At 41.2% G+C, this 13,784-nt stretch overlaps 1 protein-coding gene across 1 annotated transcript in view; it reads right to left on the reverse strand.

Annotated features, from left to right (window-relative positions):
* Positions 1-517: 517 nt before the first annotated feature.
* Positions 518-13,784, reverse strand: part of PLCXD3 (phosphatidylinositol specific phospholipase C X domain containing 3) — an 82,612-nt gene continuing 69,345 nt past the window's right edge. The window contains exon 3 of the mRNA XM_059834225.1: positions 518-674. Within this exon, the coding sequence (XP_059690208.1) occupies positions 518-674 (157 nt within the window). The remainder of the gene's footprint in view (positions 675-13,784) is intronic.

Consider the following 13,784-nt stretch of genomic DNA (forward strand, 5'->3'; position numbering starts at 1 on the left):
TTGGATTCACTTCACAAAGGCATTTAAACCTGTAGCTCACTGATAAATACGATCAGTTAAACCACCTAACATATGAAGTGTAGCAGCTTAAAATTTTTGGGCCAGATATACTGTCCTCAGTCTCCCAAGTGTAATGCTCACACCGTTGGGAATCCTGCTGTGGGCAGGCAGAGGGCAATACACCTCCCATTGCTCCGAAAGCAGCAAATCTCTTGGCACTGTTCATAACCATAGAAGACACATGAATCGTATTTGCTACCTCACGGAAAACATGTAAATGGCCTTCTTTTATCAAACACTGTAAACATGTTTAGTTTTGCTCTTCACATGAAACACAAACGTAAAAAATGATCATAATCGATCAAAACATTTCCCCTATGCCCACCCACTAAAGCCCTAAATAGCTCAGTGTGTTATAGGAAGATCAGTGTTTTACAAGAAAATTCTTTTAAAATGCAATCTTTTTTTTTTTTTTTTTAATTCTAAGTAACACAACAATACACATATTATAGTACTATCAAGTAGTGTCGGCTTCACCTTCATCCAGGGCATAGTTGAGCTTTATGACTGTGCTGATAAAGTCACCAAGTTCTACAAAATCTGCAGTGATAATATTCACACCACTTTCTCCTGGTTTCTGAGTTCGGACCCACTGCATCATTGCAGGAAGAGCCCTAAGGAGAAAACAGGAACAATAATTACTCATAAAGCAGCAAGACAAATGCATCGAGGCAGGATTTACCAACAGTGACTCCCACTGATCTTACTTTGTTTCTAAGGGAACGATGTAAGAAAGGACACAGGTTACTGCTCAGGCTTTCTGAAAACACTTCTTTTTATAACTTTAATTCTCTGTGGAAATAATATGTTGATTGTATTTCAATTTCTCAGTAGAAAAGAATGAAAGGAAGATCATGCAGGCTCACAGTAATTATTGATCTTGCCTAGGGGCAAGGGCATGGACCAGATACCTTTTTGATATCATCTGGCTATATGACTCCATGGGAATTGTTTATGGAAAAAGAAGTAACTCAAGACATTGGCAAAGCATGTTCAAGGAAAGACTTCTTCAGTATAAGTACAGCATATCCCAAATACTCTTTCTTTCCCAGTATTAACATCCCAGCCATTAATTATATTTAATCATAAACCAGTGGATAGTAACTGAAATAAAAAGGACCACAGTCATATTGACTCTTTTCTAAGATGGCATATTTTTATTATGTCAGACCCTTAGCATGGGAATACTGGGGTGTAAAAGACGTCTGCCTAACTGGGTTTGTGACTATAAAGAAATTTTTCTGCCACCATGAAAATATAAACTAATGATCACAAGAAATATCTATGGGAAAATAAAGGGCTCCCCAGTCCTGCTGAGGAAGTCAAGCAGCAGGATCCAGTTTTCAGAAGACAGAAGTTGAGTTCCAAAAAAATAAGGTACAGATTTTTCAGAGAAAGGGTAATTGACATTGGAACAAACTTCCAATGATTCTAACAAACTCTGCACCACTTGCAGTCTTTAAATCAAGTCTGCACGTCATTCCAAAAATATACTCTCGGTCAACCTCAAGCTGCTGACTTAAATAAAAGAACCTACGGACTGGGCAGGGCTGCAGTCAGTTTACATGAACATCATGTTCTCCCTTTGACTCTAAAAAACATAAATCTGTGATTCCCCCTCAGCCAGCACGTTGCACAGCCTCTTTCACAAAGGCAAGGTACATGTAAAATGTTGGTCTGACAGTAATTGAAATCAAACCAAACATGCTGAACCTAAATCGGCTCCCAAAAGCTTTAGGAAAACAGATCTAAAGAAAACATAACTATTAGCAGACACAGATTGTACTTGCCAGTTGCTACCAGAATCAGTCATTTTTTAAAACAATTTAGTACTGAAAAAAAACAAGCAGTTATAATTAGCCCCTTCTACGATTTTACAGAGGAATGCACAACAAGGTTTTGCTTCAGCGAAATGTGCTTAAATCTACCATAAGATCCACATTTAAGCCCAGCAACACATTTTATTTCACTCATTGATTCAATATGACTGAAGCATATGTATGTACGCACACCAGCTCATAAAACTGAACTGAAGCACTCTGCTATATAAGAACCCAGCCAGCATCTTTAGATTTAAGTTCATGTAACCCTGAAACTCTGTGGAACTGTTACAGGCACAGGTCAGGTGGTAAATATCCAGCAATTCCTGCACTCTTCGAAAAGATCTGTGAGCAACCAGAACCAGGACAGATCTCAGCAGAACAGTGTGGACCACCAAGGTGATAAAAGGCAACTCAGAACAGCTGAAACTCCACTTTATCTTCACATGGAAGAGATACTGCTTAACACTGGTCAAAGACACAGGCTGAACCTCTAAGATGGCAGCATGTTGCCTCTGTCTTTAGTATCATCCTATTTAAGCTCAAAGAGTTTCAGGTTTAAAGATGAACTGATTGACTGTAGGCAGGCAGAGGTTTTTTTCTTTCCTCCTTCTGCATAAGTTGATACCCTTGATATTTTACTCCCCCTTGAGCCATAATTAACTTCTTTTGGTGTCCTTTAGTTGTTCTGAAGCTGGTTCTGATGTAATTCTGTCTTCAGACCATAGAGTTTGCGGTCTATACACTTAGCCAGATAGACTGAAATACTGTTTTCTTTTTCCTACTGTGTTCTTATTAAGCCAGCCTTTAACAGATAGTCATGCCTTCTTTTGATTAGTGCTCTACCTTAAACTCAGTTTGCCCTACCATTTCATCTCCAGTTAGTCTTGGTAGTTAAATGGGTTATTTACATTTTACTGATCTTTCACACAGGACACAGCTGTGTGATTTTTTGCTCATATGCAAATTGTTAGATAAAGTCACAGAAATCTTTTGTTCACAAGAGCAGAGAGCATTCAAAGTCAAAAAGTGAATCAGATTATCCAACAAAAAGCTTATTTGCATAGCAAAGCCAAAGAACACAATCCTGTAAAAAAAATACCTGAACAAAAGACTCCACTGACCTTAAAGATTTGATCTAGGCTATGCAACTCTGCTTATGATAGAAATTCATAGAAAAAACCCATATAGATCATCTTCCTCCCATAGTGCCATCTTGAAAGTGGATTACATAAATGACTGCAAGAAACCACACATTGCTCAGTTTCAGTACAAATATCTCACATGCTCATAACGATTATTAGAGTAAGCCTGCTTTAACGTTTCTCAGGGTGCCTTTGTGATAGCAGCACAAACCTTGTTCACCCTTCCTTGTAATTTCCAGTCTCTGCATGCCTCAAACTAGTAATTGTTCTCATTAAGGATTTTAGTCAGAGGAACACAAACCATGCTGTGTGGCAGCCACCTACATGACTGTGCTCATAGAAACCCAGTACGTACTGTGGTCTTCATAGATATGCAATGTTGGTAAGAAATGATTTTGCGCATGAGCATACACAAGCCTCTCAGCTCGCAAACACTAACAGCATCACTGCCTCTGTGTTAGGCAGGTCCTGGCTCTCCTATGGAGGATGTTGATGCCCGTGCTTAAGGGTGTCACTGAAGCTCTGGCACCAGTGGTTCAGATCCCAACCCTGCAAGAGCTAAAGACAGCCCAGCCATGTGAGTACGGGCCACACTTGTAGATAGTAGATACTAAAGGTTAGTAATCTTTGCTGTTACCCCACTAACTACAGCGGTGCAGTCATACTGTAACTACATCCACAGCTCCATTGTGCTAGTCTAATGAGTTTTCCTAATAAAACAGTGTCATGATGGTAATGATGACATCAATGCCACTATTGAAACTGCATGTAGGACAGGCTCTAGGTCTCCTGAGGGCAACCTCAAGTCTTCCAGCCCCCCTATGCCTCAGCTGCCTCTGCTGTAAACCATGCAGTGAAAGCTGGATGAGTTGATCAGGAGTCCTACTGGCCTCAGAGATGTGTTGTGAGGTTTCAGTGCTGTAAGTAAATGTTCTGAAGGGCATACAAGATGAAAAGTCCTATGTTAACATGCTACAAAGAGCCAGGCAGCTGGAAAAGCTGACAGATGCAGAATACTGTCAGCCCTTAAACTTACTAAAGTCAGCTGCGTCCTGCAGCTGTGCAGTTCAGCCCTTGAGACCACAATCCCAGTTCTTGGAAGGAATCATTTCTAACCCCTAAAGGTTGCAAAAGCCACTGCGTAACGCTGAGCCATACACACAGAATGGTGCTGCTTGCCTTAGCCTAGAGCCAGGGAGGAGAGAAGGCCTCCTCGTCAGCAAAACCTGAGCGGGGAGAAAGAGAGCAGTCTCCCCTTCACACCCCACTACCTGGGGCACTGTTTTCATCCTGCTGCAGCTCCACTGACCTGGGTCAGGGCTGGCCGGATCCAGCCCTGCCAGGCCAGTGCAGCGCTGCCCCACAAACCAGCATCTGAAGTCGCCTCGGCAGGAGCAGGGCAGGGAGGGGAAAGCCACAGGGCTGGGGGGCTTGAGCAGTGCCGGGGAAGGAGGGGAACAGCACGTCACCACGTTTGACTATGGATTGGGATGAGTAATCTTGGTGAAAAATCTTCTGTCCTGAAGGAATATGTAGAATATATAATTTATTTTCACTGACTGGGAACCGGGAGGTACCAGACTGCTGCCCCTCACACCCAGGAGGGTGAGAGAGCAGGGGTATGAAAGCGATGTGACCAGACACAACATGGAAGGACCTCGTGAGAAAGGCCTGTGGTCCATTTCCAGCCCACCACCACTGCACCTCAGCACCAGGGACCAGATCCACCCTGCTACCCATGCTGCCCAGCAGCCTCCTGCTGAGGCTCTCGGACCCACCAAAAAGTCTGCATGAGAAGGGGGAGAGTGGAGGACATCTAGGCAGTAGGCACCTACCTACACTGGACAACGCAGCGTTGTGCAGAGATATTTAATGTGGCTATATTTCTTCTGAGATCAAAGCTTTTATCTCTAGATGGCACCTCACTAGGTCAGTGAGAGGTACTAAACGTTTGAGCATGGCTTGGGTATCAGGAGGGCTTACATCACGTGTGCAAACATGCCCTACATCAGTGTTTCCAGCCTTCTTTTGTTGAGGAGCCCTGTGCTTTCTCATATAGCATTGCTACAGTGATTTTCATTTACAACCAAGTAAAATCTAGGCTCAGCTTTGACAGTTATTTTATTACCTCTGTTTTCCCTGTTCTGTTTGCTTGCTTGTATAAACAGAAAAGTGTGAAGATTTCAAGTTTTTCACTTCTTTCAGAAGCCATCTTCTGAAGCATTAAAGAACTCAGCTGAAAAACACTACCCTAAACTACAAAACATGCATAGTCCTTTTCAAAGCTATTGAATATTCAAGACCTCTTTTTTTTTCTTTATCTATCAAAGATCTCAAGTGGACTCCAACAGTATTGAATTTTGTTTAAAAAATAATAATTAAACATTCAAGTAGCTTCAGTTCAAGCAGCAAAACTGTGAGTCCCATTACAAGCTTTCAGAAAGAAAGTATGACCTAACTAATTGCACTAAAATTTGCTTTAAAAAACTTGCTCTTAGGCTATTTTAGTTCAGAAAGAGGGGTGGTTATTTTTTTTTTTTTTAAATGCCTGAGTAATCAAAGCCTGACAATGCGACAGAAGACTAATAACAGCAGCGCTCTAAGACAGGACCTGCAGTGGTGAAATAGCCATTCCTCTCCACAGAGCTTTCAAGGGAGAGGAGGAAAAGCAAATTCGTAAACACAAAACAAAAGGGCTGTTCACTGTTTAATCAGAGTTGGATCACTAGAGGCAGAGAACAGGTTTTCTTATGGTGTGCAGGGAGCCAGTACAACCTAATCCAGAGTGAGAAACTGGCCTCATTTAAAGAGTGTGAGGCTGCCTAGCATTAAGCGCCCATTTCCAGTAACACTAGTAAGAACTGAAGCAGGTCCAATTGCTCAGGGCAAAGTGACACGTGGCATTTCTTCTCTCTCTAGTGAAACATGCACCCTGCCTCCCTGCAGCCTTTTGCAAATAGGTTTTGCTGTTCAAGAAAAACAGCACTCATCTGCAGGAGGATGTACTCACACGAGCCTGAATCTGAATCCCTATACTCTTTAACTTTCCCTACCCCCATCCAATTTTACCCACGTTTGCAAGAACACTGATTAATTCTGGAGCCATAATTCAGCACATGCTGACTTTGGCTTTTCAAGGACGCTGAAAATTCATCACTCCAGGGGGAGCAGTGGATGTCTCCTGTGTTACAGAATCATAAAGATCACGACTGGAAAGAACCTTGAAGAGTCATTCAAGTTCATTCAGCCCATCCTGGGCAGGATCAACTACACAAAGATCAACGATACAAACCACTCCTTGTAAATGTTCAGTTGAATCAGTACTTACAAGCCCCCAGTGATGGAGGTGTCACAACCGTCATCTGAATTCAGAGGATCCCTACGTAAATATCCTTATATATCCCCATTAGCTTCAACTGAAGTACCCACAAGTAGATGCCACCAAAAATAATGGCATTAAGGTGTTCTGCTCAAGAGTATTCACAATGTCCTCACTCTGCTCCCACTAAAGATTTACTGTTCATCAGTAAAGAAGTTTCCCTGCAGAACATGAACCTTAGGTACCATTCCACAGTACATTATGCTACCATAATTTTCTCTGTGGCAAAACTAGTTTAAAAGGTCCTCTTCTTTTACATACCAGCTGTTTGTTTCTATTCCCTAATAAAAATTCACCTTTCTCTCAGTTGTGCTAATAGACCTGTAGGGACAAAATAAAAACCAGCACATGGAAATGGTCTGGATTAACAGAAACAAATCAACCATTTTTCCTCTCCTTCTGTCCCAAATGGCCCAGTTCTTTGACAAGATTTGATTTATAACAGCATCTCCCCAATTGTTGAATTGACACAACCAAGGAACTGAAGCACAGAGTTTTACATGAGCTCAGCATGAACGGGCTGGGAAGGAACTCCTTAGATTCACTTCCTCACCCCTCAGATGGCCTCTAGGCAGCAGTAGTGTAGCCATAAAATTGGCACTACCAAGGCCAGACTGACTAGGACCAGAAAATTTGTGCAACTCTGGGTGAAATTTTATTACTAACAGTCTCAAAGGCACACAGGTGGGAATTTCCCTCAATCCTGAATGGACATTACACTGCCCACAAGCTGTCATGTTGCAAGAACTACCAACATTAATGTCCAGCAGCCCTGAATTTATTCTTCTGAAATGTTTATCTATAATTCAGTCATCTCCAATTGCTTTATACAGTTTGGAAACGCATCTAATCAGATGACACAGACTACCGTGCTGGGGTCAGATGAATATTTTAACATAATTGATCATAGTACTGTGCTCTGCAGAGTCACCAGGGGCCACATGTCTTCACTCTCCTATTGAGCTGCTGTTGGCTTTCTGCATTTCATTTCTAAGGGGAGGCAAAAATGAGCTCAAAAGGGCCTTTCCTGCCCTCCCTTCAAAGAACATTTTAGCTGAATTTATTGAACCTACACCTCTATGCTTGTACAAAAATGCAAAGATATATTTAATAGCAGCAAATGGTGGTTCTGGAGGTGATTAATGTTCAACATCCTATTTTTCCCTGATTCCGTGCTTTTAGCCATTGCACCTAGGGCATTAAATAATAGCATTATGAATGCAGACAGCTGGGAAAGGACTCAGTGGACCCTGTAGTATAAAAGACCTCATTAATGAGGCAACTCTAGTATTTTGGCTACTCTTTTGGTCAATGTAATGGGGAACTGAAGTGGGCAATGACAGAGCTAAAAGATTGAACTGCTACCACACAAAGTGAGGCATTTAGCTTTTACATCATGACTGAAGAAGGTCTTGTAACACACGTAGTTATGCTAGTATGAACATGATAGTCTATGGATTAACAGGAAAACTACTGCCTGCTATGAGGACAGCTGTGTTCAAAGGCTGGCTTTTCTCAGTGATCCAGCAGATCAAGTTAGACAAGCTCATCAACTGCTCTTCTAAAGAGTGATCTCTTTGGAGATCACATAGGGGAGAAACGTCTCCTATTTTTATAACAGTGGTGCAAGACTTAAGTTATGAAAATGGAGGGGAACAGAGAGATCTGAGTGCTGTTCAGATGTCATTCCTTTCAACCTTTTGTGGCCCAAACAGAGATAAGCCTGATTTACAGAGGTGCCTGCACGTGGCATAGTCTACCTGCTTGAGAAAGTTGGTCCTGGTCCCCAGTTCCACACAGAAATCTACCTGTTCAAGAAATGCCAAGAAATTCACAGAAATGAAAATAAGTGTGGACTATTAAAATAAGAACTGGAACTTATTCCACTGCCTGTGAAACAGAGAAAACCTCTGCTTTACGTAAGAAAACATTTGTCACCAATCAAGGGAATAGCTACAGGTTTAGGGCTTTTCTCCTCCTATCTTCTATTAAACCATTCAAATCAGCTGTTAAGAGTTGACTGCAGAGTGGGAACTCCTTTGTCACAGTTGTATGTTGTAGTCAGTACTAGACCATTCACGGCCAAGGTTTCCTCCACCCAGCCAAGGTCTTTGTTTTCTCCAAGGGTTGCCACCATGTGTCACCTGGGATCTTTCAAAGAGCTCTCCTGCTGAGGAACTTGGTAGGGGACTCCAGGTACGGAGCTGCCCAGCTACTCCCCAGTTCACAGTTTCACTTGCTAATGATGGCTCAGCCCCTCATTACAAAACTCACATTCTTAGGAAGAGAGAAATTAAAAAGCAATTAACTAAAAAAAAAAAGAAAAAAGTTTGTGCATGAAGGAAATACTCTGAAATATAATGTGGAGAACAATGAAATAGTGTCTAACAAGAAGAAGTAATTTTTACCAGTGTTCAACCCTGCCCAGAACCTTGGAACACAGACAAATTAGCAGAGCGATTCTGAAAAAAACCCACTTTTGCGTAACTGGAAAAGTTAGTAAATAGGTGCGTATCACTATCGGGGAAAGCAGAGCAGCTAGGTGGAAGGCAGAGTTTATTTAAGAAACGTCTGGCTGGCAGCACTATCACTACACTGTATGACCTGTAAGAGAATTTCACACATCATCGCATAGTTTCCACTGAAATAGATACTAAAATAAATCTAAATTACTTAAGTAAATAGGTAAAATATGGATTTATTTTTTTTTAGTCTAATAGCATAGCCTGCAAAATTAATGTTTTCCTCCTGCAGATGCTTTGAAATTAAACTAAATCTCACCTATATTTGAATCCTTTGCTATTGAATACAGAGCAAAGCAATTTCCATTTTCTTTCAGATAAACAGTTCTAAGTGGTTCTAATTTTTTTGTTCCATCAAATGGAGATATAAAGTCAGTGTGCAGTGGCAGAGAACAGACAACCAAATTATACGAAACTGCATGCAGCTGTTTGCCATACTACCTTGCTCAGTATATGCCACAATACATTATTCAGACAGACATACTGTAGAATAATTCATATGGAATGTGATATTGAAAAATGCAAGGAAAATAACCATACTTAAATCAGAGAAAGTTGCAGTAAAGAGATGGGTCTTGCAGCTTTCTGATTCTTCAGAGAAGGTGGAAATCTGCTTCATTCATGAAACATCAGCAAGTAGATTACAATAAAGCAATCCACCCAGCAAACTTTAAATGGAAAATTATGACAAAAATAATTGCCTTCAAAAAACCCAGGGAAATAGTAATTTTTCATCACTGCTGCTATCTGGACAGCAAGCAGAAGCAGCGAATACAGTAAGAGTTTCAGGCTGCACATCTATGTAACAGAAACTGGGCATAATTACAGCTCTGATTTGAATGATGTTGTGATTAAAACAAGTCAGGAAATGAGATGGTGGGGGACAAAATTATATAGAAACATACTTTTTTTCAGTTAATTAAAAACGTGAAATGTCTCGTTCATGTTCAACGTAGCCAGCTAAATATTCTTTTCTTAATTTTTGGTCTTTCAAAATTTAAATAATTTTAAATTAGATGTCATTTTAAAATAACGTTGTTTTGAAACTGTCAAAACACTTCAATATTTCTAAAACATAAAGTTAGAAAGTATCAAGATGAAGTGTTTTCCTACAATATTTTCCTCAAATACAGTTAGGCATCAAGTTTGACCCAATTTCACAAATAGTATCAATGGTGCTCACAAATCTGTTTTTCCAGCAAATTACTGTTTATCCTCAGAATTCCTCCCTGCTGTACTTCTCTCCATCTGAGGCACCACCTCTTCTGCTTCCTGTCGTTTCCGTTGATTGTATTACCTTTGTGCATGGACTGATCTTCCTCCACCTCTTTCTCCACCAAGCCTTCACGTGCAAAGCTAGTTTTATCATTTCCCTTGCAAGGTGTGTATCAAACAGATACACAGCACCAAGTATCCTTATTACACTGCTGTCGTGGCCACCTAGGGTTTTGCCACTCAGCACCCCAGCCCGCACCTGGACCACAGGCGGCGGGGGTCTAGGGTCATCACACATCCACTAGCTCCTCCATAGAAACTGCTTCATCTCACCAGAGAGGGAGACTAAGCTGCTTATTATCCTTCATACATTTTCTGGCTTCTAGCTCTGGCCTCACACAGCTTAAACCAGCTTTGTTAATCAGTTGGATCCTAGAGGCAATATCCTCCTAAATAGCCTCCTGGGCATTGCTGTGGATCATTTACCAGGACCAGCCTTCCCTGAGCTATTCCTCATTCCTTCCACTTGCTTTCCTCACAAGGTAGTATTAACAAGCCCAAAGCATTCATATGATAAACCTTGTATTATACCAATTATAATTACGGCAAATACAGTACCCAGGAGATATTACGGAATAGCCACTGCTCTTTCACAGTGAGAAATGTTTCTTCTGGCTACAGCTGGGGGGGACATGTTCACCAGGCTATCTTCCTGCCACAGTGGTCCCACATGAGGAGGATTCGTTCCCCTAACACAGACTTCCCTGACTCCTCAATAACCAGTGGGGCTATGAAGGAATACTGCAGGAGCACCTGCTTCCCCATCACCAGGCAGTGGCTTCTCACATGCCTCGAGACCAGACTGCTCCTGGGGCTCCTGCAAGCAGCCTAGCAGGGAGAGGAATGCTGCACCATGCTGTCCTGTCCTCCCATCTTCAGGGACAAAGCAAGTGGCATGGACAAGACCGTGCACAGCTGCCTTTGAAAAGGCGGGTTAGCAGCCGTGACGTTCTCCCATAGAAGGGGGCCTGGGAGGAATCTGCTAACGATCTCTGTTCCTCTTCTAAAAGCTGATAGAGCTCATCTTAAAAGCAGTCAGCTTTCTCACGCCCACTTTTCCAGCTGTAGGACTGTTGGAAGACTTCACTGCTCTGATGGCAGGGAGCCCTTCTCTCACTTCCAGCCTAAATTTATTTAGTCAGTGTATAACTGTTGCTCTTGTGAGAACACTGGCCTTTAGCCTAAACTGTTCTTTTCTCTCCCTGATATTTACTCCCCTGTGATATTTATAGACAGCAATCACATAGGCTCTCAGGCTTCGTTGTGCTAGGATAAACAAGACAAGCTCTCTCGATGCCTTCAGCAATTCATTCCTTGATTATCCTAGTTAGTAGTCCCTCTGCATCTGTGCCAATTTTGTCTACTCCCCAGGACATGGATGATCAGAATTGCACAGGATATCCAAAAAGATATCCCACCCGCGCCTTGGGCAATAGTATCACCACCTTTCTGCGCATGCTGGAAAGACCTTGGTGCATAACAAGAGGATACCGCTCTTTTTCCCAGGTGCTTTCCACTGAGAGCTCAGCTTTAGCCAGCCATTGGTGACATGCCAGCATCTGCCTTGCCTGGCTTCCCCAGCTGATGAGATCCCACCTTACCAGAGCACGCTTCCATTGTTATGACCTTGCATTTTATACCACTAAATTTCAGCTCATTTCTAAGTACTGCAGGCATCCAGTTCTTGCCGTATGTTACCCCTCAGCTTCCCTCTGTTATGATGATAGCCTCTTACTTTATGTTATCAGCAAACTCCATTAGCAGTCTCCTACAGCTGAATCCAAGGTCCTTCATGGAAATATTAAGGACAATCAAGCTCTTTCAGGAATGCTACCATTACCTTCTCTTCAGTCTGGTACTTCCAACCAGCCACAACTCCATTTCCAATTCTCAAATTCCATTTCAGTTGATAATATCCTACTTAACACTTTACCAGCTGCATTACTGAAATCCCAAAAATTTCCTGTAAACTTTCCACAGAATAAGTTACAAAAACAAATGAAGATCGTTTGATAACATCCACCTTTGGCAAAACCTCATCAACAATTATCCTACTTTCCATTAACCTCTGTACGTTTAATTATCACTTCTTTCCAGTTAAGCTCTTCAGTCTCACCTTCTCCTGAAAGCGTGGGGGGGCTCAGAGCATTCCCCTGCCATTTTTAGATGAAGGCGTTATGTTTGCTGCTCTCCACTCTAAACCACTGTTTTCACAGGTCTGCTTTAATGCATACAATATTCATGTTAGTCTTTCAGCAATTCTGCTACGGAGATTACACAGCTCCACACTGAATATAGCAGAATTTAACATGAAGATAAACAGGATTAATACCGTTATTTTAACCAATTCACAAGGGCCTATCACTTAGGTAACAGTGGTACACTTTACCTACTGTACTGTGCAAAGGAATCCAGTAGAAGGAATAAAATCTGCTTGTTTCACTCTGGTAGATATTTCTGCTGACCTTTCAGCCACCCTTTTTAACATTCATTACTGGCAGATTTTGTAATCAAGTGCTCATAGTCATCTTTTCTTTTAACTCAACCTTATAGTCAACAGTCTTGAAATTGAAACATCTAGATGATGCAATCAATGGCAACATAACATGATGACAGCAAAACTCAAATCAGTCATAAAGCTGAGTCAGACTCTTCCACATTACATAGTCCCGAATCACTAACTCTAGACTACATCTACCATCATGCTGTCTGTCTTGACTTCAAATAGTTTTAAATTTTAAAGAGGGCAGTCAGGCCATTTCACTTTTGGCCAAAAGAATGAGGTTGAACTTTCTTAGGAAAAAAAAAAGTAAAAGTGCTGGAGATGTGCCACAGTATTACTTAGACAATAGTGTCTCCCTGAAGAACTCTGTCCTTCTACAGTGTTGATTACCATGAACACAAGGTGAATTACTATTGTTAGTAATACTGCTATTTTGCTTGGCCAGTGGTATGTACCCTATAGCTAATGGATAAAACTGTAATTTCCAATAGTCATAAGCAAAATTAAAATGGACATTAGGAATGAGAGAAAAAGTATGATATCATCTGCAGACTGTCACTTGTTCAACAGTGATATCAAGGGGCAAGTAAAGGCTGGGTACTTCAGTGCTATACACCAATTGTGGGAATAAATAGACCTGGCCCAAAACCAAGAACTGCTGTTCTGTCAGAAACTCCAGCATTTCAAAATGTGATTTTGTTTCAAATTAGAAAGCAAATACAAAAAGTTGGCCTTTCCAATCAAATAAAGTTCAAGACCTATTTCTGAATACAAAAATGAAAAGCTGTAAATATAGAAACAGCATTAAATATTACAATTAACACTGTAACATAAATCTAAATACAAGACAGAATTAACAGAAGTACAAAGTTGAAATGTTTTGACATAAACTATTTTGCTAAAACAGACTTCTCCCTGGAGAGAAACACTGAAAGATGCATCCCTGAAAAAAAGAGTAGACTTTATGATATCTGCAGTTTTCAATAAAAAGCTGCACAAATGGGAAAAAGAACAAACAGCTTTGTAATCGTTGGGTTGAAACAATTTACACAAACATGCACTTGCTGCCACATCTAACAA

Source organism: Gavia stellata, chromosome Z (genome assembly GCF_030936135.1).
Source record: "Gavia stellata isolate bGavSte3 chromosome Z, bGavSte3.hap2, whole genome shotgun sequence".
Classification (NCBI taxonomy): domain Eukaryota; kingdom Metazoa; phylum Chordata; class Aves; order Gaviiformes; family Gaviidae; genus Gavia; species Gavia stellata.